The 26,610-nt window shown below is 48.7% G+C and overlaps 1 protein-coding gene across 1 annotated transcript in view; it reads left to right on the top strand.

Moving 5' to 3' along the window:
* Positions 1–11,910: 11,910 nt before the first annotated feature.
* Positions 11,911–26,610, top strand: part of mylk3 (myosin light chain kinase 3) — a 125,752-nt gene continuing 111,052 nt past the window's right edge. The window contains exon 1 of the mRNA XM_072518179.1: positions 11,911–12,043. Within this exon, the coding sequence (XP_072374280.1) occupies positions 11,933–12,043 (111 nt within the window). The 5' untranslated portion in view covers positions 11,911–11,932. The remainder of the gene's footprint in view (positions 12,044–26,610) is intronic.

The following is a 26,610-nucleotide window of genomic DNA, read 5'->3' as shown; positions in this document are numbered from 1 at the left end:
GCGTGTATGGGTAGGTGGCAGTGTGTGTGTGGGGGAGGGGAGGGGCAGTCTGTGTGGGGGGAGAGGGGCAGTCTGTGTGGGGGTGGAAGGGGCAGTGTGTGTGATTGGGGAGGGGAGGGGCAACGTGTGCGTGTGTCTGTGTGTGTGTGTGTGGGTGGCAGTGTTTGTGTGTGGGGGAGGGAGGGGCAGTCTGTGTGGGGTGAGGGAGGGGCAGTATGTGTGGGTGTCTGTGTGTGGGTGGGTGGCAGTGTTTGTGTGTGGGGAGGAGGGGCAGCGTGTGTTTGTGGGGGAGGGGAGGGGCAGCGTGTGTGTGTGTGTGGGTGGCAGTGTTTGTGTGTGGGGGGAGGGAGGGGCAGTGTGTGTGTGGGGGGGAGGGGAGGGAGGGGCAGTCTGTGTGGGGGGGAGGGGCAATGTGTGTGTGGGACGAGGGGCAGTGTATGTGGGGGAGGGGAGGGAGGGAGGGGCAGTGTGTGTGCGGGAGGGAGGGGCAGTCTGTGTGGGGGGAGGGAGGGGCAGCGTGTGCGTGTGTCTGTGTGTGTGTATGGGTGGCAGTGTTTGTGTGTGGGGGAGGAAGGGAGGGGCAGTGTGTGTGGGGGGAGGGAGGGAGGGGCAGTGTGTGTGGGGGAGGGAGGGAGGGGCAGTGTGTGTGGGGGAGGAGGGGGAGGGAGGGGCAGTGTGTGTGGGGGAGGGAGGGGCAGTGTGTGTGTGGGGGAGGGGGGGCTGTGTGTGTGGGGGAGTGAGGGAGGGGCAGTGTGTGTGGGGGGGAGGGAGGGAGGGGCAGTGTGTGTGGGGGAGGGGAGGGAGGGGCAGTGTGTGGGGGGGAGGGAGGGATGGGCAGTGTGTGTGTGGGGGAGGGAGGGGCTGTGTGTGTGGGGGGGGAGGGAGGGAGGGGCAGTGTGTGTGTGGGGAGGAGGAGGGGCTGTGTGTGTGTGTGGGGGAGGAGGGGCAGTGTGTGTGGGGGTGGGGAGGGAGAGAGGGGCAGTGTGTGTGGGGGTGGGGAGGGAGAGAGGGCAGTGTGTGTGGGGCAGGGAGGGAGGGGCAGTGTGTGTGTGGGGGAAGGGAGTGGCTGTGTGTGTGGGGGGGAGGAGAGGCAGTGTGTGTGTGTGGGGGAGGAGGGGCAGTGTGTGTGGGGGAGGGAGGGAGAGGCAGTGTGTGTGTGGGGGAGGAGGGGCAGTGTGTGTGTGTGGGGGGGAGGAGGGGCAGTGTGTGTGTGTGTGGGGGAGGAGGGGCAGTGTGTGTGTGGGGGGGAGGCGGGGCAGTGTGTGTGTGTGGGGGAGGAGGGGCAGTGTGTGTGTGTGGGGAGGAGGGGCAATGTGTTTGTGTGGGGGAGGAGGGGCATGTGTGTGGGGGAGGGAGGAAGGGCAGTGTGTGGTGGCGGGGAGGGAGGGAGGGGCAGTGAGTGTGGGGGAGGGAGGGGCAGTGTGTGTGGGGGAGGGAGGGAGGGGCAGTGTGTGTGTGGGGGGAGGAGGGGCAGTGTGTGTGTGGGGGAGGAGGGGCAGTGTGTGGGGGAGGGGAGGGAGGGAGGGGCAGTGTGTGTGGGGGAGCGAGGGGCAGTCTGTGTGGGGGGACGTGCGCATGAAGCTGAATGTGTGTTGTGTTAATTTGGAGTAAATGTGTGCAAATAAATAACCTTTATTTTAAACTTACAAAAGTTTGCTATTAAATTATTAGATTGGAATACAGATACCAGGGTGACCTGTCAAGACCCCTCAAGATCTTGGCCTGAATTCCCCGCCGTTGAGATTCTCCGTTTTGCGGGCAGCGGGAGCTTCCTGGAGGGGTAGGGCTGCCCCACAATGGGAAACCTCATTGACCAGCCGGCGAAACGGAGAATCCCGATGCCGTGCCACACTAGACATCTGGGGCGAAATTCTCCCGAAGCGGCGCCCAAAACGCCGACTGGCGCCCAAAAGGGCGCAAATCATTCGGGCATCGCGCCGCCCCAAAGGTGCGGAATGCTCCGCATCTTTGGGGGCCGAGCCCCAACCTTGAGGGGCTAGGTCGGCGCCGGAGGAATTCTGCCCCGCCAGCTGGCGGAAAAGGCCTTTGTTGCCCCGCCAGCTGGCGCGGAAATGACATCTCCGGCGGCGCATGCGTGGGAGCGTTAGCGGCCGCTGACAGCTTCCCGCGCATGCGCAGTGGAGGGAGTCTCTTCTGCCTCCGCCGTGGTGGAGACCGTGGCGGAGGCGGAAGGGAAAGAGTGCCCCCATGGCACAGGCCCGCCCGTGGATCGGTGGGCCCCGATCGTGGGCCAGGCCACCGTGGGGGCACCCCCGGGGCCAGATCGCCCCGCGCCCCCCCCACGACCCCGGAGCCCGCCTGCGCCGCCTTGTCCCGCCGGTAAGGTAGGTGGTTTAATTTACGCCGGCGGGACAGGCATTTTAGCGGCGGGACTTCGGCCCATCCGGGCCAGAGAATTGCGGGGGGTGGCCCGCCAACCGGCGCGCTGCGATTCCCGCCCCCGCCGAATATCCGGTGCCGTAGACTTCGGCAACCGGCGGGGGCGGGATTCACGCCAGCCCTCGGCGATTCTCCGACCCGGCGGGGGGTCGGAGAATCTCGCCCCTGGTGTGGCTGGATGGAGAAGCCTGCCCCATGGGCAGGATTCTCCGAAACGGTGGCTAAGTGTGGACGCCGACATAAACACCGGAGCGTCAACGAGCCCCTTGGCCCAGTGATTCACTTACCTGAAGGGGGACAACAGGGCACCGGAGTGCTCCGCTCAGCTCCGGCTGCTGATAGGGGGCCCTGCACTTCCGGCCGCGGGTCCGCGCACACACACGGACAAAGCCGGCCCCGAGAATATAGCACCCCCCTCCAGATTGCGCGTGCCCGCCGATCGGTGGCCTCCGATCGGAACCCTGGCCGTCCTAGAGGACCCCCCCCCCCCGTCACCGGTGATGGATCCCCCCGCCTCCCATCAGGGCAGCCCCCACTCCGAATGCCCGCCGGGTGGAACCATATTAGAACCACGCCGGCGGGAACTCGGCCAGCTACCGGTGGAGAATCGCTGTGTGGCCTCTTTCAATGGCCCCCGACTGGCGCTGCGTTGACCGGGCTCGCGCGACTGGTGGCGATTCGTGGGAAGCCGTCGGACCCGATCGCGGGTCTGACGCTCCATTCTCCGCCCCCGCACCGAGTGCGATTTCGGCGCGGATGCTCGGAGAATTCCGGCCCATGTGTTTGAATCAAGTCGCCTCTTATTCTTCTAAATTTTAGTGGCTACAAGCCTAGCCTGTCCGACCTTTCCTCATAAGACATGTGCCCGTTCCCAGTACTGTGACACACCACTATCACATCCTGCCAACCAGAAAATGACCCATTCATGCCTACTCTAAGTTTCTTGTTTGATAGCCAATCTTCCATCCATGCCAATATGTTGCCCACTACACCATGAACTTTTACTTTACGCAATAACGTTTGATGAGGCACCTTATCAAATGCCTTCTGAAAATCTAAGTACAGTACATCCATCAGTTCCCCTTCACCCACAGAACCTGTGATTTCTTTAAAGAATGCCAATTAATTTCCCTTTCATAAAATCATTGTCACGTCAACACTCGGAGACCATATGATTTCTTATTCAATGGAATGGGAATGAATGCAGCATTAAGGAGAGTGTAGGTTTTAAACCCACAGTTTTTTGTCTGGACTGAAAAGTGTAGTAGGAGTATGGATTGCCATTGCCGTGCCCTGGAAGTCGTTTTTCTGTTTGTAAAAAAATAAGTTGTCTTATTTGCTTGTGGTCACCTGGAGTTTTCATCACTAATGAGGAAAATCGGCCCTCCATTTTCCGAGCACAAGAAAAGAAGGAATTTCCATTCTGATTCAAATCAACTCCAGCAGACAACAAAAGGAGTACCATCATGTAATTTTTTTGGTAAACTTGAACCATTTGATGCAAACAAAGAAGATTGGGTACCATACATCGAGCGATACTTTTTTAGAGCAAGCAATTCGAGGGGGAGGAGAAACGAACAATTATTTTGCTCACAGCTTGCGGCACCCAGAAGTACAGAATAATAAGAAGTTGGACCTACCCAGAGCACCTGATTCAAAATCATTTACCAAGCTTGTGGATTACCATTACCATTCAAAGCCCTCTATCATTCTCCAGGGGTTTTAAGTTTAATTCAACGGGGAAGGCCCCAGGAGAATCCATTGTGACATTCGTGGCTAGATTAAGGAAATTGGTGGAATATTGCAAGTTTGGAGGATCCCTTAATGACATGTTAAGAGATAGGCTAGTATGCTAGTAAATAATGCAGTCATACAAAGGAAATTGCCAGTAGAGGCTATGGAAATAACCTTATCCGTGGAAAGTGTGGAAAAAGGCGCTCAAGAATTGCGAGTGTGGGTCACTGTCCATGTGGAGTTTGCACATTCTCCCCGTATATGCATGAGTCTTACCCCTACAACCCAAAAAGATGTGCAGGGTAGGTGTATTGGCCACGTTAATTGTCCCTTAATTGGACAAAAAAGATTTGGGTACTCTGAATTTTAAAAAAAAGAATTGCAGACTCCACTCAGCCCGCAGAACTTGGACGCAAAAGGGATCCTATACTGTCAAAAATCAAGAATATGATATTAAGCGGGGGTTTCAATGTTCAAACTTCAGAGGCCATGAAGCCTTACTTGGCTCGAAAAGACGTGTTAAACTGTCAAGACAGTGTAATCCTCTGTGGAACATGAGTGGTTGTTCCCAATCCCAAGAGATGATTATTGTTGGAAGAATTGCACAGCGCCCACCTAGGTGTGGTGGCCTGGCATTGACACCAAAATAATGGACGTAGTTAAACATTGTCAGGGACAGCAGAATTTACCCTCTGCTGCCCCTCTGCACCCATGGGAATGGCCTGGTAGGCTTTGGGTAATAGTACATGTTGACTTTGTAGACCCTTTCATGGGCTCAATGTTTCTTTTATTGGTGGACGTGCACTATAAATGGATAGATGTATACCAGATGAAGTCAACTACCTCCGACGCAACAGTCGAAAAGTTACGTCAGTGTTTCTGCATCCATGGAGTACCAGAGATCCTGGTTTCAAATAACAGTACTGCTTTTACCAGCATGGAGTTTCCAAAATTTATAGCCTTCAATAGCATTAAGCATATTAAAACGGCATCAAACTGGTTGGCGGAATGGGCCATACAAGTCTGGAATGAAGAAGCAGTTGCCAGCATCCATAGATAGCAAGATTGCATGATTATTATTCGCCTTTGGGACCACTTCGCACGCGGCAACTGGCATAACTGCTAATGGGACGACAGTTGCATACCAGACTGAGCCCAATATTTCCAAATTTGGCAGGAAGGGTAGTGTCCAGACCAAACATTCAAAAAATAAACCATGACTTGTCAAAGGGAAAGCGAACCTTCGAGGCGAACAACCCCCTTTTCATAAGGAACTTGGGAGTGGCCCTGGCTGGATCTCAGGAATTTTTGTAGCAAAGACTGGGCCAGTACCATATGCAGTAAGAACCAGGATCAGATCCTGAGGAAACATTTAGACCATTTGAGGAAAAAAAGAGCCTCCACCAGAGCTGATAGTAGCACCAACCTCAGACATGCCCGCCAGTGAAGGTAAAGTCACCATAGTCCCAGCCGACCATACGTTGCTTTCCCCTTTGAGGGGGAGAGCTTCCGCTGGTAGTACTGATCAAAATGTTGCCACAACTGAACTGGCAGCCATGCACCCAGACCCTGTTGCCATGGGAACCGAAGAGACATCAGCACTGGTACCAAAAGAAGTAAATGGAGTGGCTGGCCTGAGTGAGACAACCTCAGAGGAGAAACCACAGCGAATGACGCTTCGTCGCTCTCAACTTGGAAGGAAGACCCCTGATAGACTGGGCTATTGATATTACATCTCTAGGTAATGGAAGATCTGAAGAGGGAAGAATGTCATGGAAATTCTTGGAGACTTCCCATCCAATAGGATGGGTGAACGTGCAGCTTAAAGGGGAGTGCAGGCTTTAAACACACAATTTCTTGTCTGAATTGAAAAGCGTAGTAGGAGTATGGATTGCCATTGTCGTGTCCTGTAAATAGTTTTTCTGTTTGTAAATAAGTACGTTATTGCCTCATTCGCTGGTGCTTCAGTTTTCGTTACTACAACCTTGTTGACTGTGCCTGATTATTTTGAATTCATCTAAGTGCCCTGTTATAATATCTTTAATTACAGCTTCTGTAATTTTCCCTATGGCTGATATTAAGGTAATTGGACTTTGGTTTCCTGCTTTCTATCTCCTTCCCTTTTTGAATAAAGGAGTTACGTTAGCTATTTTCCAATGTAATGGAACCTCACCGTACCAATATCCATACATGCACAATTTTTTGAGAAAGATTCATAAAATGATTACAAACCGAAACCTCAGGTGAATTTTATCACCGTGAACTTTTTCAAAATGTTTTTATTCCTTTCTCGGCGTTGCAAAGCCAATGCATGGAGCAGGCGGGGCAAGCCCCTAGTCCATCTCCTTGCCTCCTTCAAAAATCAATTCAAATTTAATCCAATTCATGGCCCCCAGACAGGGATAGACTAGATCCAAGTTGACAAGAACAGGCATTACATCTGATCTCATGCTTGATCCTACACTTGATCTTAGCCAAAAGACATCTTGAACGTAATTGTTTCCCCCAAAAGACTTCTTGAATTTAATTTTTTTAAAATTTCATTCATAAAAATCAATGCACAGACTGGACAAGGCAAGCCCTTGTCCATCTCATTACTTGCTCCAAAAAACACTTCAAATTCAAATGGAATCCAATTCATGGTCTCCACAAGAGAGACAGACACGGTCAAGCTGACAAGAAAAGACACTACACCTCATCTTGAACTTGATCTGACGTTTGATTTTAACCAAATCTTGAATCTCAGTTTGAGGCCGAGAGAAGCCATTACTGAAAAGCTAATTCAGCATAAATGGGATTTTCCTCCTTTGAGTGGTCAAGACAGATTTGAACCATTGTGGGAGCTTGAGGCACATCTCAATTGTACTTACCGTTTTGTTGATTGAAACAGAAGACAAATTTATGATAATCACATAATATTAGAATGGTCTGAAGCACAATTGCTTTAGCTGCAAAAAATTAGAGACTATTTATCAGGTTAGACATTTGCATTGCCAACATCTGCCATCTTTCAGACAACTGGCTTTTTAATGGATAATGGAATTTAACAGATAATTGGCAATCTTCAAATTTGGTCATACAAAATGATTCAGCAACACCTTGGATGGGAACAAAGACAAATGTGATAAAATACCACAGGTTAATTTTTCCTTATCTGTTGGGTGCATTTATGACAGAGAACAGGAGGATGGTGTTACTGCACTTAAGACTTGGTTCTGCACAAGTGCCAGCGGTAATCCATTAAATATGTCCTAATGATCCATCTTTCTGATACGAGAACCTTTGCAGGACAAAGCCCTAAACCCTGTTGCACCTACACCTTTTTATGTGAATTTGTTTTAAAGTACTAACTTCCCTGAATTTACTTTGGCAATCCAGTTTTACGATAATGATGCAGAGAAACTGAAAGAAAAAGCGCACAGTGGTTAGCACTGTTGCTTCACAGTTCCAGGGTCCCAGGTTTGATTCCTGGCTTGGGTCACTGTCTGTGCGGAGTCTGCACGTTCTCCCCGTGTCTGCGTGGGTTTCCTCCGGGTGCTCCGGTTTCCTCCCACAGTCCAAAGATGTGCTGGTTAGGTGGATTGGCCATGCTAAATTTCCCTTAGTATCCAAAAAGGTTAGGTGGGGTTGCTGGGTTACGGGGATAGGGTGAAGGTGTGGGCTTAGGTAGGGTGCTCTTTCCAAGGGCCGGTGCAGACTCGATGGGCTGAATGGCCTCCTTCTGTAGTATAAATTCTATGATTCTATGATTCTATGAAAAAGAATCAAGGCCAGTTTTCCTAAAAGAAAATGATTCTGGGAGGAATAAATTCCACTGAAAATATTGGAATTGTCTAAAGCTGAATGCAAAATGTATTATTTATTGAATAATGTCCACAGTATTAGTTAACATTAATTTAGAATAGATCCTTTTGATCTGTTTGAAACTTTAAATGTTTTTGTCCAACTGATGATGCTGAGCAATTTGTTTAATTTATTGGAATGACATACTTCCACCAGGCTGGTGGTTCATATTACAGTCAATCTTAGGGCAAGAATATCTCAATTCAAATATTTGCATTTCACTCTTCTCCCATTCACAAGTTACAGACATTGTTTGTCACATTCTCATTGAGTACTGTGCACACAGTGTGTCTGTTGCATTCACTTGAAGTGGATTTTCTTGCTTAAATCTGAATTTTATTCAGCAGTTTATAATCTCTAGGCCTGATGGTCCTGTGCATTAAATATGTTCCATCAGATAATAAATTCCATATTACTGTTTACAAATCCCAGCAGCTTCCCCTCCATTTTAAATTTCATTGACTACAACAGAATTAAGTTCCACCCTTCCTCCTAAACGGTTGTAAAGTTACTTGGATTGTCTTCCCACTAGGTACCCGCTCACCCGACCTCACTGCAATTTCACACTGGGATGCGCGAGGCCTAAACCAGCCAGCCCACCTTAGCCCCAAATGAGGCCCTTAAGTGGCCAAGACATACTTGGTGCTGGACACTTGGGAACTAGGCTCTGGGGACTGCTTGCAGTCCTAGTCCTGTCCTGCAGCTTCTGTTGCTGCAAGCACCAGAGAGCCTCTGGCCAATCTGACTGTCCGGCAGCTCTCTAGAGCAGGACTTCCTCCTGAGTGAGGGGTGGAAGTCCTGCCTCCAGCCAATAACTTTTTGTTATTTAAATTTAGAGTATCCAATTCATTTTTTTTTCCAATTAAAGGGCAATTTAGCGTGGCCAATCCACCTAGCCTGCACATCTTTTGGGTTGTGGGGGCGAGACCCACGCAAACACGGGGATAATCCCCAGCCAATAATTAATGCTTGCTGGAGCGTCAAATGGCTGTGGGCAGGGAGTATCGGCAGGGATGTGTTCTCCTCAACTCCTCTCAGATGGTGGGAAAGCAAACGCCGCCATCCAAAACATCCTGGCCATAATTCACGTTGGTTGCGAAACTTTCAACTCTTTTTCAAACTCTAATTATGATCTGGAATTTTCGGTGTACAGTGTAAAACTGCACGTGGAGGTAACAGCATCCCATATTCAGACAGATTAGATTCACTGGGAAGAGTTGCTCAATGCTGCGAGAAAGCAGCATTTCTCAGTTATTGAGCGTGATTTAATGGAAAAGTTTCTAAGTGTGGTAGCAAGCGGGAACTACCGTGAGATTCCAGGAATTCGACACAGCGAGGCCATCACCGGTATCAAATATTAATTGTTCCACTTAACAAGGCCCCATGAGCTTCACGCCGCAAACGATGGTCACGCCGGCTGATTCACCAGGACCGGACCCGCCAACCCGCTCACAAGGGGAGCTGCACTTAAACCGATTCTGCAGCGCAAACCCCACACAGCACGCAGCCATTCTACTGTGGAAACCAGCTTCACAATCCGGGGATGCCGACCTGGCCAGATTGTTGGACGTAGTTGAGTCCAGACGGGCCTCTGGACCAGCAACCCCAGTGAACCCGGGCTCACTGCATGGGAGTGAAGAAGGTCACTCACCTCCTCAGATCCCCAGAGCCGCCATTACGCCAGATTCACATTTTTAAAAAGTGTACTAATCGGTGCCCGCAAGCCACTTGTTGGGGAGGCAGTTGGATCACAGGAGGCAGTTAGATAGAGGGTCTGTGGTGTTCTTTGTGGTTCTAATCCTAGGATGGTTGGCGTAGTGTTCACAAAGACTGCAAATAGCTTTTATATTGACACTACTTAATTGGATTTGACACTTACTCCTAGATAATAAACAATTGATAATAAACATACAATCTACACTCATCTACTACTAATACTCTACATTAAAACAATAACTATGATCTGCTCTCACTCACACTATCTTTCCTACAATCTGTCTTCTAGCTTCCTCCGCACCCTCTCACACACAAAGCTTAGCATCGATGCCTTGTATAGTTCTCCATCTAGCATCCTCTATTGATTGATTTGGACATAACTTTAACCCTTACAGTTTTGCACATTTATCATAATGTCACAGGGTCGTTCCCGTTAATTGTGTGGAGATTGGCTTTAATTGGTGATTATTGGTTTCACAGCAGGCCACGGCGGGATTCAGTTTTCGCCAACCGGGCGGGCTGGTTAGATAGCGAACTGACCGGCGCCCGGCACGTTTCCTGATTTTAGCCTCTCCCGCGATCTAATGGCTGTGACGTGGTCTCGCTCAAGCACGACATGACTGTTAAATTGCACCCATTGTTTATAGAGTTGCCAGCTTGTTGCTGACTGACTAATCTCTCCTGATAAAACTTGAACCCATGTGAAATACAAGCTGGTGCCTCTGCCCCAGCAGCTACACCCCCCACCCCCCACCTCCGCCCCCGTTACAGCAAGAGTAGAGTATTCTGGATTGTGCTGCCCTCGGGAAGGGGAGAAATATAATCTAGGCTCCAGGACAGAAAATGACCAGTGTGAATTTTATCACTCAATTAAAATCTTAGAAAATTCCACAAATGCTCAGCAGGTCTGGCACCATCACTCTCTCTCTTCCCCCCTCCCCCCTCTCTCTTTCTTATCTCTCTCTCTCTCTCTAACACTCATCCACCCTCTTTCTCCCACAGATGCTGCCTGATTTACTGAGTGCTTATATTTTCTGTTTTTATTTCGGATTTTGCTTTCATAATGAGCTCAAATTCCAAAGCTGGTTGAGGCCAATTATTGAAGAATTATTTCTTTGATTGCATATTTTATCGGAAGCGTTCGTAGCAGTCGTGAATCCATGATATTTCACTAGGCTAGTTTTTAAAGTTTTGTAGTCCATTAGTCTTTAGACATATTGAAATGTGTTTTAATATTTGTCACTGCCCCATGTTGAACATGAAAGGACTTGCAATTAAAGAATCATTGAGCTCACGTCAAAAAAAAGGAGCTGCTAGCATAAAATGGATCAAATGGAATAACTCTCTGGGAAAATTGTTGTTCAAAATTTCTGGCCTTAGCTTTTGGTTTGAAAAGCTGGTTTGGAGGATAATGCATGTAGCACAGTGGTTAGCACAGCAGCATGGTCCCAGTTTTGATTCCTGGCTTGGGTCACTGTCTGTGCGGGGTCTGCATGTTCTCCCCGTGTCTGCGTGGGTTTCCTCCGGGTGCTCCGGTTTCCTCCCACAAGTCCCAAAAGGTAATTTGGACATTCTGAATTCTCCCTCTGTGTACCTGAACAGACATCGGAATGTGGCAACTAGGTGATTTTCACATTAACTTCATTGCAGTGTTAATGTAAGCCTACTTGTGACAATAAAGGTTATTATTATTAATGAGGAGGTCAGACTGGACGTTAGCTAATGAATGAAAACTAGAAAGTCAGTATAAGTGGATTATTGTTCCAAAATAAACAGGGTGATATAGTGAAGAGGATCTGCAAAAACAATTGTAGGATTGTTATGCTACTTATTAACGGATGTGAATGCAATGATAAATTCCCTGCCTTCACCACATCTGGTAAACCTCCTGTGGAGCAAGTGGCTACTCGCTTATCTTAGCAAGGACTTATTTTGCCATTAGGACAAGAAAGAAAGGACCCTCAGGAATTAACCCAAGCAAATTATTTGTACTTAAGTTCCCAATGTGCTTTCTGATGGTGAAAGCAAACTTAGATCAATCTTGCAGGAAAGAAATATCTGAGCTGTACATTTGAGTTGATGCACTTAAGCCTGGCAACAGAATTTTTGAAATGCCAAATAAAGTAGCTGATAAGATGAAATACTTGATGCGTCACATTAGCACCAGTCACGTAAACATTCATCGTGGACTTGAAGAGAGTGGTTTTGTTATAGTTTTCAGCCTGGCCTGTACAGGTTTATGAATACACAAGGAATAATGGAAATGCTGTATAAAGACTCACAGTTGCACAGATCTGTTCGTCTCAGTACTGGAGGATTTAATGTCTCTGACTATATAAAGAGATTTGCGGTAAGATTTTCAAAATTTACACTTAACTAAAAATGAATATAACTGAATAAGTAAGCCTGTTAAATGGAATCAAATGTCTTACGCTGAATGAAAACCATTTAGAAGTGTAGAATGATACATTCACATATCTGATGATTAAGCCTGCTCTATTTTATTTAGCTATATTTGATAAAAGAACCTCTGCTGAGCAATACAGGTCAGGATTACCCGGTGGCAGTGTTATATTAGATGAATAAAATGCATTCCCATATAGATTTAAAATCTAAATGATGAAGAACAAAAGAAAGCAAATTTTTGGCTTCAATCAATGAAACCTATTAGTGCAAACTAGACAAAGAATATAGATTTAGGAGTTACTTTATAAAAACCCAGCTACCGCTAAATTGGTCCAGAGACCTGTATGTATCTACAATACTGATTTAAATATTAAAATAAGGGTTGTTTTACCTGACTCAGAACCTGTTAGTTAAATTATTGCTTAGAAGTCCCTGATTCTCTGGGTTTAAACCTCAAACCGGAAATCTGTGCTTTACCAGTCTGGAAACATGCTGTAGAAGAACTATTTAAAGGGATACTCACCTCCATGAGTCTCTGCATGGATCTGAGAGAGTGTGTTGATGGTTTCTGATCAACATCTAGGGCACGATTTTCCCGCCTCATTGCACTCCTGCTTGAGTGAAATGAGGCTGGTGAATAGTGGGAGAGGCCAAAAATGAGAACCGCGCCAGGCGGAAAAAAGTTTGCGATGCAACTGGCCTGCTCCCGTGGGCAAAATCGGGATCTTGCCTTAAGCCCTATTTCCATACCATTAATGGGAGCCACCCAATATCCAATGGCCTCCTGCCATTCATCGGCCTCCTCAGCAGGTTTTAACGCTGGCGTCGATTAGTATTCCTTTTGAAAAATGTGAACCTGGCAGAAGGGATTCTGGGGGGAGCCGAGGAGGTGAGTAGCCATCTTTGCTCACAGGCAAAGAGCCTGGGGGTGGTGGGCTTGCCGCCCCAATGCTTGGTGGGGGGTGGGGTACCCTCACCTGGGGGCGGGGGGTGGACCCTCCACAGAGGTGGGCCACACAGGGCTGGGTCAGGAGGAACCGTGCACGGCACCACTATGTCAACACCTGGAGCGTGTGTACCTTATGTGGGGACCTGTGTGGTATCTCGCAGGCCACAGCGCACAGGTGCATCTGACAGGTCACGGATGCCTTGTTTGCCTAGGCAGAAAATTACATGATCTTTGTCATGGACCAAGACCAACAGGCTGCCCGGGCAGCAGGATTCTCTGCCATCGCCAGGATGCCCCAGGTCATAGAGTCCTAGCATTGTAGAATTTACAGTACAGAAGGAGGCCTTTTGCCCCATTGAGTCTACACCAGCCCTTGAAAGAGCACCCTACCTAAGCCCATGCCTCCACCCTACCCCCGTAACCTAGTAACCCCACCTAACCTTTGGACACTAAGGGGCAATTTAGCATGACCTATCCACTTGACCTGCACATCTTTGGAATGTGGGAGGAAACCGGAGCACCCGGAAGAAAACCATGCAGACATGGGGGGAAAGTGCAACCTGCACACAGTCACCCAAGGCTGGAATTGAACCTGGGTCCCTGAGCTGTGAGGCAGCAGTGCTAACCTTGTGCCACCGTGCCACCCAGGGGCTGATAGACTGCACGCATGTTGGTACAGAGGCCGGAGACCGCAGAGACCGAAGCGGAGACTCGATACAATGAGTCCCATGTGGCCACCCAGGCTGTATTGAGCGGTGCATCAGACTGCTCAAAATGCATTTCTGATGCCTGCACCGCTCCAGTGGTTATGGCATTACACCACCCGGAGGGTCGCCTGCTTTGTTGTGGTCTGCTGCACCCTGCACAACCTGGCACAGCAGCGGGCGACGTGCAGGAGGCTGGTGATGAGGAACATGTGCTCACTGAGGAGGAGGATGAGGAGGACGAGGATGATGAGGCGGCCGCGGACCAAAAGGGGCTGGAGGACAATCCCAGGGAGGAACCAGAGGAGCAGGCAGAGACTGCAGGACTGGCGGCAGCGGCCAGGGTCCAGCAAGCCCGGAGGATCAGAGAGGCCCTCATACTCGCCCGCTTCACATAGGACGTGGCCTGGTCCATAGTCGATACCCTACCCACCCCCCACCCCCATCTCCCACCCTCCCAAGGTATGTGTCACATCACTACAGTGTGCTGGGACTGTTAGTGGGTCACTGTTGAGTGCAAGTATATGATGATAACCCGCAGAGAGCTGAGTGCCAGTGCTCCTCAATCAATGCCATAGTCTGACACCTGCCTGTCTGCTGAGTGCTCGCTCACATCCATCACCTGCACACGGTGTGCCCGGGGGCTGAGGGGGATTCCTGGAGAGAAGGGCCGAGGGTTCGGAGGTCGGCCCGCATTGCGGAGGAAGTGACAGAGGCGTCATACTGATTGTGTTCAAGGATTTTTATGTGTCTGTTGCTCTTTTTACTCGCAATAAATATGGCAGTCAATAAGGTTGTCCTTCCTTTGACTAGATATTGATATTATATTGCTTTCAGAGTTGCCAGGTATCAAATAATACCACTACAAGGCTCAACCGGTTATCGATCAAAGACCCAACAACCAGTTAGTTAGTTCAAGTTCAATAATACTTTATTTACACACAAGATTACTTACACATGCAACATAAACACTACGAGTTAAACTACACCTAACAACTATGACAACCTGTACTTAACTTCAGGAACCGGCTTAGGTCAGGGGAACAGTGGCCTTTGTTCGAATCTGGATCTGCTGGGTCTGGAGAAGTAACTGCTGTTCAGCTGGGCTCATCCGTCTGGTAGCGAGCATTGAACTTGGACTTGCTTCTGGTCGTGGTGCTGCAGTTGGAGATGGACGTTGCCGGAGCGCCAGGCTGGGTGCTCCGGTTCCCTCCCACAGTCCAAATATTTGCAGGTTAGGTGGATTGGCCATACTAAATTGCCTTTAGTGTCCAAAACGTTTAGGTGGGGTTACTGGGTGTGGGGATAGGATGGAAGTGAGGGCTTAGGTGGATTGGTCCTTCTGGTGTGGACTTGATGGGCCAAATGGTTTCCTTCTGCACTGTAAATTCTATGTCTATGCTCCGCATCTGGTGAAAGAGGAGGTAATTGAGACACTGGAAGGGTTTAAGGAAAATAGGAGAAGTTTTAAAATTGTTAAGAGGGAGCTATTGGATAGACTGCACTTAAAGTTGCTGAGGCACCAGGACCCGATGAGCTGCATCCAAGGATATTGAGTGAAGTGAGAGTAGAAATTGCGGAGGCTTCCTTAGACTTGGGGCTGGTTCCAGAGGACTGGGGATTTGGAAATGTTATACCTTTGTTCAAATAAAGTTGTAAAGTTAAGCCCAGCAACTTTAGCTTAAACTCAATGGTGGAGAAATCTAGAAATGATCATTCACAACAAAATTAGTGGTCACCTGGGAAAATGTGCGTGAATTAAGGAAAGCCAGCAAGGATTTGTTAAAGCAAGATCATGTTAACTAACCTACTGGAGTGTATTGAAGAGTTAACAGGGTGGGTTGATGGGGGTAATGCTGTTGATGTGGTGTACATGGACTACTAAAAAGTATTTGAAAAAGTGTTGCACAACAGTGAGACAGTAGTGGCATGGATACCAAATTGGCTGAGTATTGTTTGTACAGGAAGGTTTGTAGTGGAGTTCCCCAGGGGTCAGCATTAGGACACCTGCTAATGATCTAGACCTTGGTGTGCAGGGCACAGTTTCACAATTTGAAACTGATACGAAAATCAGAGGCATTGTGAACCGTGAGATGGATAATGCAGAATTTGAAAAGGACATTGACAGGTGGGGAGATGGACTGACACATGTCAGGTGAAATTTAATGCAAAGAAAGGTGAAGTGATTAATTTTGGTAGGAGGAATGTGGAAAGACAATATAAAATAAAGGATACAATTCCAAAGCTGGTATAGGGGCAGCGGGATTTGAGTGTATATGTGGCTAAGTTATTTAAGGTGAGAGGACATGTTGATAGCGTGGTTAATAAAGTATACAGCACGCTAGGCTTTATTAATAGGAGCATTGAGCACAAAAGCAAGGAAGTTATGTTAAACTCGTACACAACACTGGTTCAGTCTTAACTGAAGTATTGGATCCAGTTCTGGGCATCACACCTTAAGACGGATGCGGAGGCATTAAAAATGATGCAGAGAAGTTCCTCGAAGACGGTTCCAGGGATGAGGAACTTCAATGACCTGAATAGATTGGAGAAGGTTAAGAGAGGATTTGATCAAGGTGTACAAAATCACGAGGGGTCTGGACAGAGTTGATAAGGAAAACGTTCCCCATTGATAGAAGGATCGAGAACTAGAGGGCATAGATTTAAGGTAATTAGCAAAAGAAACAATGGAGACATGAAGAAAAGCTTTTTCACACAGCGGGAGGTTGGGATTTGTAATGCACTACCTGAGCATGTGATGGAGGCAGGTCCAATCGAGGTATTGGAGAGACAATTGGATGATTATCTGGAAATGAAGCATGTGCCGACTATGGGGAGAAGGCCAGGAGTGGTATTAGGTAATCTGCTTCCTTCGAGAGCCAGCACAGGCACAGCACGACAAGTGGCTTCCTTCAGTGCGGTTACCATTCTGTGGTTTTGTTCTGTTTCTCCTCTGGACTCATTGTGCCCAGTAGAGCCTCAGGGTCTGAAGGGGAAGAGAAGGATAAAGATGGCAAGGGTAAGCACAGAAAATGGGTGGCTGTTGAAAGCAGCAGCCATTTGTCATGCAATGTGTGTAAGGATGAGGTTTCAGTCAGATAGGAAACAGGGTTAGATCGTTAAAAACACGGTGGGACTTCCTCTTTCAGCTTCTTCAGAACCCATGAACATGATGTGCCCCCTGCCCACAATGCCAATGGAAAGCTCTACCAAAGGCAAATGATGATGCGGCTGCCTGCTCCCTGTTATTGTGCACCAGCTTTTTCTGTAAGTTTAAGAAGGAAGGAAGTGTGTTGGCATTGGCCTGGTGAGATGTTCTGAACATAGACACATTAGGGTAGAATAGGGTCACTGGTGTGTGAAAGAGGAAGAATTGTGAGGAGGTAAGGGAAACGATAATGAGGACAGCAGCAACAGAAGGAGGTTCCGTGAATGCAGCAGGTTGGAAAAGAGAAATGTAAAGCTGGTGCTGAGGCTGCTTGTAATACAGGGTTAAGCCAAGAGTAACAGGGGGTATGAATTAGGCCCCCCCCCTCAAGCTATCCCCATAACCCAGTAAGTCCATTTTTGGCGCTAAGGGACAATTTTTAGAAAGGCCAATCCACCGAACCAGCACGTCATTTGTGACTGTGGGAGGAAACCGGAGCACCCGGAGGAATTCCACGCAGACACGAGGAGAAAGTGCAAACTCCGCACAGACACTTACCCAAGGCCGGGATTGAACCCAGTCCCTGGCGCTGTGAGGCAGCAATCCGAACCACTGTGCCACCATGCCACCCCCATCATTTATATTTTCTGCATTGCGGTCAGGCCCTTGGAGCAATATTTCTGGAACTGACCTGTTCTGCCACCCCTGGCCATTCTTTCCTTGAAGCTGGTTGAGAAATCCTCTCACCATTGGTTAGAAAGATGAAGTGCTTCCTCCTACCAATCTTCCCTACAAGAATCCTACAATGAAATGAAATGAAAAATGTAAATCGCTTATTGTCACAAGTAGGCTTCAAATGTGAAAAGCCCCTAGTCGCCACATTCCGGCGCCTGTTCGGGGCGCTGCATCTGAAAATGGAGAGCCATTTCAGTATCTGGTCTGCCTACATTTCAATGAAGTTCAGAATGAAATTTATTGTAGCCATAGCATACTTACATTTAAGAGGTCTTGGCTGCTTTTAACCAGCATCTGATATCCCACCGCTCTGTTAAACAAGCTGCCAATGAACAACGCGAGTAGAATTGGGGTGTCAATTGTATAAATTAAGGTTAACTGTCTACAGACAGGAGGAATCCATTGGATAATTACTTGTGCATACATAAAGGACACTGCTGCAGCCTCTTTTTGGTAATTTAAAGAATCCTCAAGATTTGGTTGCACTTCAGACCCACATTTGGTCTCCCAGTGCAGAGGGAGGCAGGCAGGCAGGCAGGGTGGAGGACCTCCTTGTAAGCCTGCTCGTGGGCCTGGCCAAGCTGGCCATTTACAGGTCGAGGCATTGGCGGTTGAGAGGGTCACTCAGCCCGACTGTTTGCCCCTCTTTCGCAGCTTCATTCTTGCCCGGGTGCCCCAGGAGAGGGTACACAGGGTGTGCACTGGTATGTTTGAGGCCTGCCATGGCTGGTGGCCCCCGTAAGGGCTGGGGTGCATTATCAACCTCAGAACAGCATTTTTATTTACTTGAGTTTCCTTTGAAAGTTGATTTCCGGTGGCGGCCATGGAGTGAGTGGTCGCACATTTGGTGGCTCCCGCTCGAGGTGGAATTGTTTGGTCCTTTTCAACCAACAGAGGGGTGTTTGCTGACGCAAAGTGCAGGAACAGTGAGAGACAGGAATTTTCCTCCGGCGGCGCCAGTTTATGGCTTATCAAATGAGGGGTGTAATGAACAAGGGGCAGCAGTCCGGCTGGGAGGACTTTCGAATACGACAGAGGGATAGATGGCGGAGGGCTCTGGGGCGTTGCTGGCTGCCCAGTGGTCTACCGAGCAATTGGTGCAAATTTCAGCAGTAGGGGCAAGAGGCCTTGGAGGACCTGGCGAAGTTGGCGGAGCCAATCAGGCCGGCCATTGAGCGGGTGGATCAAAGGCTGGAGGCGCAGAGTTCAGCGTTCCAGAAGGTAAAAGAGTTGATGGTGAATCAAGAGAACCGGTTTGCTTTGTTGGAGGCGGAGATGGTGCTCATGGAAGAGGGCCGGAAGGCGGTTGAGGGAGAAGGTGGAAGAGCTGGAGAATCGCTCCAGGAGGCTGAATCTCCAGATTGTGGGGCTGTCTGTGGGTATTGAAGGAATGAAGGGCACAAAGTGAGCCATGACCTGTTTGCGGGCGGGGGGGGGGTTTAGAATTTGAGATGTGGCAGGTGGAACTGATGCCAGGAGAGATGTGGTCAGGTACCCTTGCTGCTCGATGGAAGTCATTGGTCTTCTTTCGACATTGGACGTGGTCCTCCTGGTCTTGCTGCCCACACCGACGGCCACTGCCACTGCCTCCCAGGTGGTATTGCTGACCTGGCTGCTGGGTCTCTGACCCCCTCAAGGGAACAGGATGTCCTGCCTCACATCGACGGCATCGAGAAGCTTGGCTGTGTCCGCATCACCAATGAGTGGAGAAGGTCTGCCCATGGCTGTGCTCATCTGTTGCCTGGGAGTGAATGGTGTGAGGGAGCGTTTAAAAGCAGCTTCCTCTTGTTAGCGGCGAGAAGCTGAGGCGAAACTGGCAAATCAGACAGTGTGCCAGGTAGTAATGGCGAGATTCACATGGGGGCTCATTTTTGGCACTAAGTGCTGTTGAATACGGGCCGCAATCTCGTCAACGCAGCCGTCAAGAAACACCCCGCCAAACGCGTCCAAAATGATACTTTTTCCGTTGAATCGCATCCACTACTTTAAATCAAACTGTGCGACTAGGACAAGGAGGCACAACTTCACATGGCAAACATCATCTGCAGGACAGATATCTGAACGTTCTTTTTCATGCAAAGAATAATCAAACCTTGGAATGGATTTCCAAGCAGCGACTGCATGTCGTGTGAATGTGTGGTAGATAACTGTTTTCTGTTGTCTGATAGAAGATGCAAACTTGCAATTTGGTTGAGTGTTATTGAAGTTTGCTTTAGAGGCAGTGTCGTGCCGATAAACATTGGAAACGTTTCAGCAAATCTCTGACAAAGATGTTTGGTGGTGAGAAAAACGGCAGAATATTGTGCAAAATTTCATGTCTGAGATTATGTTGTAACAGAATGTTACTGGGAACAGTAACTGTAAATAAATAATGGTCCTGCTTAGGCTTGGTTACACAGCCAGCCACGTGCTGTGGAAGTTGGCAGAATTGCTAATGCTATCAAAAAAGGAAGCACTGCCCACAGGGTCTCACTCTCTGTCGTTATTTCTTCACACAGGGTACACTGACTTACGTTAAGAATTTTAAAAAATCTATGAATGCTAGAAATATTAAAATTATAATAAATCTTGTTGCAAATGCACAGCATTTATTAAAAGTCAGAGAAAAAGACAGAGTCATGGTAGTTAGTTTTAACACCGAGTAGGGAAGCATGGTGGCACAGTGGTTAGCACTGCTGCCTCATGACACCAAGGACCCGGGTTCGATCCCAATTCCGGGTCACTGTCCGTGTGGTGTTTGCACATTCTCCCCGTGTCTGCGTGGGTCTCACCCCCACAACACAAAAAGATGTGCATGGTAGGTGAATAGGCCACGCTAAATTGCCCCTTAATTGGAAAAAGAATTGAGGACTCTAAATTCTATATTTGAAAGAAAAACTTTTAGTACAGAGCACTATCAGCATATAATGAACATCCACCTTTCATATATTCAAAAGCTTTGGGGATCGGATAGCTCAGTTGGCTGGATGGCTGATTTATAATGGAGAGCAAAGCCAACAGCGCGGGTTCAATTCCTGTACCAGCTGAGGTTATTAATGAAGGCCCGCCTTCTCACCTCAGGTGTGGTGACGCTCAGGTTTAATTCTCTCAAAGGGGAGAGCTGACTATGGCAATTTTCATCCAAAATTTTTATCTTGCATGCACTTCCTGTACTTAATCTTGTTGATGACACGATTTTCACATTTGTAAAATTCTCTAAAACAGCCAATGAAAAGTTTATGTTGTAATTACATCCTCCCACCAATGGTGGTGTTTAAACCCTCTTGGTTGATTATCTTAACTTTTCATACTGTACTGCAGGGAAACTACTTGTGAGATAAATTGCTTGTGAGATAAATTCCTTGTGACTTCTCCTGCCCTGTCACTGTTACATCAGTGGCAATGCCACCGATGTGTAGAAAAACAAGGTTTCTGCTGAGGTTCTGTCAGTGGAGTGAGCGAAATCCTGAGGAAATTAAACACCCCAGATTCCTGCCAATTCTATTCCTCAAATTGCATTCTATTCTCTCAAAGAATAGCATAAAGTAATTAATAACATCAATTAAAAAATAAAATAAAATTTAGAGTACCCAATTCATTTTTTCCAATTAAGGGGCAATTTAGCATGGCCAATTCATCTCTTTTGGGTTGTGGGGGCAACACCCACGCTAACACGGGGACTATGTGCAAACTCCACACGGACAGTGACCCAAGGCTGGGATCGAACCTGGGACCTCGACGCCGTGAGGCAGCAGCACTAACCCCTGCACCACCGTGCTGCCCTAATGACATCAAATTTAAACAGGAATTGTATAAAATAATCTATGATATTTATGATAGAAACTAATTACATTTGAGTCTCCTGCTTCAGTTGTCTCCCTCCAGCCTTCTTTCACCTCTTCCTTCCCCATGGGCAATGCCATGGGATATTGACTCTCAAGAATATTGCAGAGCCATTCACTTCCTGCCCACAAATCTTGGGCGTCATTCTCCGACCCCCCGCCGGGTCGGAGAATGGCCGTTGGCCGCCGTGAATCCCGCCCCCGCCCCCGCCGAAGTCTCCGCTCCCGGAGATTGGGCGGGGGCGGGAATCCAGCCGCGCCGGTTGGCGGGACCCCCCGCTGGATTCTCCGGCCCGGATGGGCCGAAGTCCCGCCCAGAAACTGCCTGTCCCGCCGGCGTAAATCAAACCTGGTATTTACCGGCGGGACCAGGCGGCGTGGGCGGGCTCCGGGGTCCTGGGGGGGGGCGCGGGGCGATCTGACCCCGGGGGGTGCCCCCACGGTGGCCTGGCCCGCGATCGGGGCCCACCGATCCGCGGGCGGGCCTGTGCCGTGGGGGCACTCTTTCCCTTCCGCCTCCGCTACGGCCTCCACCATGGCGGAGGCGGAAGAGACTCTCCCCACTGCGCATGCGCGGGAAACTTTCGGCGGCCGCTGACGCTCCCGCGCATGCGCGGAGAAACTGACAGCGGCCGCTGACGCTCCCGCGCATGCGCCGCATTTCCGCGCCAGCTGGCGGGGCAACAAACGCCATTTCCGCCAGCTGGCGGGGCGGAAATCCCTCCGGCGTCGGCCTAGCCCCTCAATGTTGGGGCTAGGCCGCCAAAGATGCGGAGACTTCCGCACCTTTTTGCCGGCGCGATGCCCGTCTGATTTGCGCCAGCTTTGGCGCCAGTCGGCGGGCATCCCGCCGTTGGGGGAGAATTTCGCCCCTTATTTCCTGCTTTTTTAATGATTTTCGGTCATGCTAGTGACTCAACATTTATCATTGGAAATTGCTACGTCGACTTCTCCCAATAAATTTTGCCGGATAAACTGTCACAATGTAATCTTAGGCTCTGGCTATTAGCTCGGCTCCACGGAAGAAGTTTCTGAAGTCTCCCGACTCTCTCGCCAACATGCTTACAATAATAAGAAAAATATGAGAAGAAAACTAGTGAATGCATGATTACTGTCAGCCTTGGCTCTGTGGTTACCTCCTGTCTCTGAGTCATGAGTTGTGCATTCATTTTAAGACTTGGGCATGCAATCTCGGCTGATATATCAGTGGGACAATGGAGTACAGCAAGGTTGCAGGTGTTAGTTTAAAGATGAAACTAAGGCCAGGTCTACATGTTAAGGTGAATGTAAGAAATGCAAAGGCACTATTGAAAACACAGGAGGAAAGTTACATTGGTAATCTAGCCAAAAGTTAGTTCTCAACCAGAATCAGCAAAAGTACATTAACTGATCATTTATTTCATTCCCATTTAGGAGATCTTCATAGGTTCATAAGATATAGGAGCAGAATTAGACCATTTGTCCCATCTGGTCTGCTCCGCCTTTCTATCACGGCTGATATGTTCCTCATCTGCTACCTACAATGTTACAGACCAAGAGCTGGATTGTGAAATCAGCCAGAGCATCTCCCCCCGAGAAGACATGACCTAGAAGCGGGAGTAGGCAATTTAGCCTCCTGAGCCAAAACACGCTCAACGTGATCATGGCTGATCCCATCCTGGCCTCAATGCCACCGTCCCACCCGTTCTCCATAACCCTTCAACCCATTACCAATTAAAAATCTGTCTATCTCCTCCTTAAATTTACTCACTGTCCCTGTATCCACCGCACTCTGGGGTTAGCGAATTCCACAGATTCACAACCCTTTGGGAGAAGTAGTTTTTCCTCAAATCTGTTTTAAATTTTCTACCTCTTATTCTAAGATTAGGACCTTTCGTTTTAGAATGCCCCTCAAGAGGAAGCATCTGCTCCATGTCCTTTATCCATTCCTTTTAGCATCTTGTACACCTCAACTAGATCTCCCCTCATTCTTCTAAACTCTGGAGAGTATAGGCCTAATCTGTTCAATCTCTCCTCATACGACAAACTCCTCATCTCTGGAATCAATCTGGTGAACCTCCTCTGAACTGCCTCCAATGCCACTACATCTTTCCTTAAATAAGGGGACCAAAACTGTGCACAATACTCCAGGTGCGGTCTTACCAATGCCTTGTACAGTTGCAACAACACTTCCTTACCTTATACTCAATTCCTTTTGCTATAAATGCCAACATTCTATTTACTTTCCTTATTATCTGCTGAACCTGCATGCTTGTTTTCTGTGACTCATGCACGAGGACACCCAGATCCCTCTGCATCGGAGCTCCCCGAACTCGCTCCCCATTTAGATAATAAGTTGCCTTTCCATTTTTTCAACCAAAATGCATGACCTCACACTCATCCCGTTAAACTCCACCTGTCACATTTTGGCCCACTCTCCTAACCCATCTATATCCATTTGTAAGGTTCTTATTTCCTCATTGCAAATTACTGTCCCACCTATTTTTCTGTCATCTGCAAATTTAGTGATAGATCCTTCTAGCCCTGTATCAAAGTCATTAATATAGATCGTAAATACCTGGGGACCAAGGACTGAACCCTGTGGCACCCCACTAGTTACATCTTGCCATCCAGAAAAAGACCTATTTATCCCGACTTCTGTCTCCTATCTGTCAACCAGTCTTCTAACCAAGCTAATAAATTACCCCTAATCCCATGTGATCTCACCTTGTGAATCAACCGTCTGTGCGGCATCTTATCAAATGCCTTCCAGAAGTCCAAATATACTACATCTATAGGATCCCCATTATCCATTTTGCTTGTTACATCTTCAAAGAACTCAAGCAAATTAGTCAAACATGATTTGCCCTTCATAAAACCATGCTGACTCTGATGGATCGCGCTTTGGCTTTCCAAGGGTCCTGATATTACATCCTTGATAATTGATTCAAACAATTTTCCAACAACAGAAATTAAACTAACTGGTCTGTAATTTCTCTCCGTCCCTTTTTGAATAAGGGTGTTACGTTAGCATTTTTCCAATCCACTGGAACCTTTCCCGTGTCCATTAAATCTTGGAATATCATAACCAATGGATCCACTATCTCTGCTGCCACTTCCTTTAACACCCTTGGATGTAGGCCATCAGGCCTTGCTGTGTAGAATAGGCTACTGCATTTTTCCCATATGCAACAGTGGCTCTGTTGCAAAATTTGCTATTGCATTGATTCAGACAATAGGGTACATAGAGTCATAGAGGTAGGTCTACAGCACAAAAAAGGTCCATTGTATCTGTGCCTGTCAAAAACAAACACCTAACTATTCTAATCCATTTTCCAGCACTTGGTCCATAACCTTGTATGCCTTGGCATCGCAACTGAACATCTAAATTCTAAATGTTATGGCCTCCATCACCCTTTCAGGCAGCGAGTTCCAAAGCCCCACGACCTTCTGTTAAAAAGGTTTTCCTAAGGGCAGCATGGTGGCGCAGTGGATTAGCCCTGTTGCCTCATGGCGCCGAGGTCCCAGGTTCAATCCTGGCTCTGGGTCACTGTCCGTGTGGAGTTTGCACATTTCGATGGCGATGGTGAGGGTGAGCTGCTTGACTTTCAGGAGCTGCTGGCGAAGGGAATCGGAATGGACCCCGAAAACGATCTGATCCCAGATCATGGAATCAGTGGTCGAGTCATAGTTACATGACTGCGCGAGGATGCGGAGATGGGTCAGAAAGGATTGAAAAGGTTCATCCTTACCCTGAAGCCTCTGTTGGAAACATATCGTTCAAACCTCCCATTCACCTCAATGTCGCAGTGGCTGTCGAACTTCAGTAGGACTGTTTTAAATTCTGTCTTGTCCTCGCCTTCAGCGAATGTAAGGGAGTTGTAGATGTGGATGGCGTGGTCCCCGGCTATGGAGGAATAGTGCGATTTTCCTGGCATCCGATGCGGCCTCAAGATCGGTGGCTTCGACATAGAGTTGGAACTTTTGTTTGAAGATCCTCCAATTTGCACCGAGGTTGCCGGCGATGCGGAGCTGCGGAGGAGGGCGGATGTTTTCCATGTCACCGGATGGCTGTTTGCTGGTCAGCGCTGATTCACTCAAGGTAGGTCCGTCAAATTTTCACCATCACAGCTCCCGCCCGCGATGGGCAAACGGACCTGTTTTGCAGGATTTCTTCGGGACCTGGCGGCCTGAATCGGCGGAGAAGACGAAAAGAAGAGGTTTTCCTCCCGGAGTATGGACAGTCGGACCAGAAGTGGTCGAGTGGAGCGGCGAAGTTCGAAGCAGGAGCAGCGAGGACCTCTGACCGGGCGGCGAAGCATGGCGGCCAGCAGGGAACAGGGAGCGGAGGCTCACTGGCCAAGGGAGCAGCAGATGGAGTTTTCCGGAGCTGCTTCGCCGACTTGAAGAGGGACACGTTGGACCCGATGAGGGCGGTGATGGATCGAATGGTCGAGGCGCAGGCGGTCCAAGAGAAGGCGCTCAGGGAGATTGAGGTGAAGCTCTCCACCCAGGCGGACACCGTAACGGAGCTGGAGCACGAGGTAGAGGAGCTGAACGGCCGCCAGAGGAGGATGCAGGAGCAGCTTGAAGAGCTGGGGAACAGAGCCAGGAGGCAGAACCTGAGGATCGTGGGCCTCCCCAAGGGCTGTGAGGGATCGGATGCGGGCGCATACGTGATGGGTATGCTCGAGGCGCTGATGGGACCGGAGGCCTTCCCTCGACCCCTGGAGTTGGATGGGGCGCATAGAGCCCCCGCAAGGAAGCCCAGGACGGGTGACCGACCGAGGCCCTTGGTGGTTCGCTTTCACCGGCTTGCCGACAGTGATCGGGTGCTGCGATGGGCCAAGGCGGAGAGGAGCAGCAGATGGGAGAACTGCGAGGTGCGCATCTACCAGGACTTGGGAGCGGAGCTGGCCAAGAGGCGTGCAGGATTCATCAAGGTAAAGGCAGCCCTCTTCAAAAAGCAGGTGAGATTTGGAATGCTGTATCCTGCAAAGCTTTGGGTGACGTTTGAGGAACTTCATTACTACTTCGAGACACCAGAACAGGTTTGGGCCTTTATTAAAGAGAGGAAGCTGGACTTGAACTAACGGACATTTGGTTTGTTTTTCAATGCTCTACAGTGGCGGCGTATGTTAACCTAACTTGTTTTGACTAGAAATGGACTTTTAT

The sequence above is a fragment of the Scyliorhinus torazame genome, chromosome 10 (assembly GCF_047496885.1).
Source record: "Scyliorhinus torazame isolate Kashiwa2021f chromosome 10, sScyTor2.1, whole genome shotgun sequence".
NCBI lineage: Eukaryota > Metazoa > Chordata > Chondrichthyes > Carcharhiniformes > Scyliorhinidae > Scyliorhinus > Scyliorhinus torazame.
The sequence above is the reverse complement of the archived record's forward strand: the minus strand, read 5'-3'. Positions and strand labels throughout refer to the sequence as shown.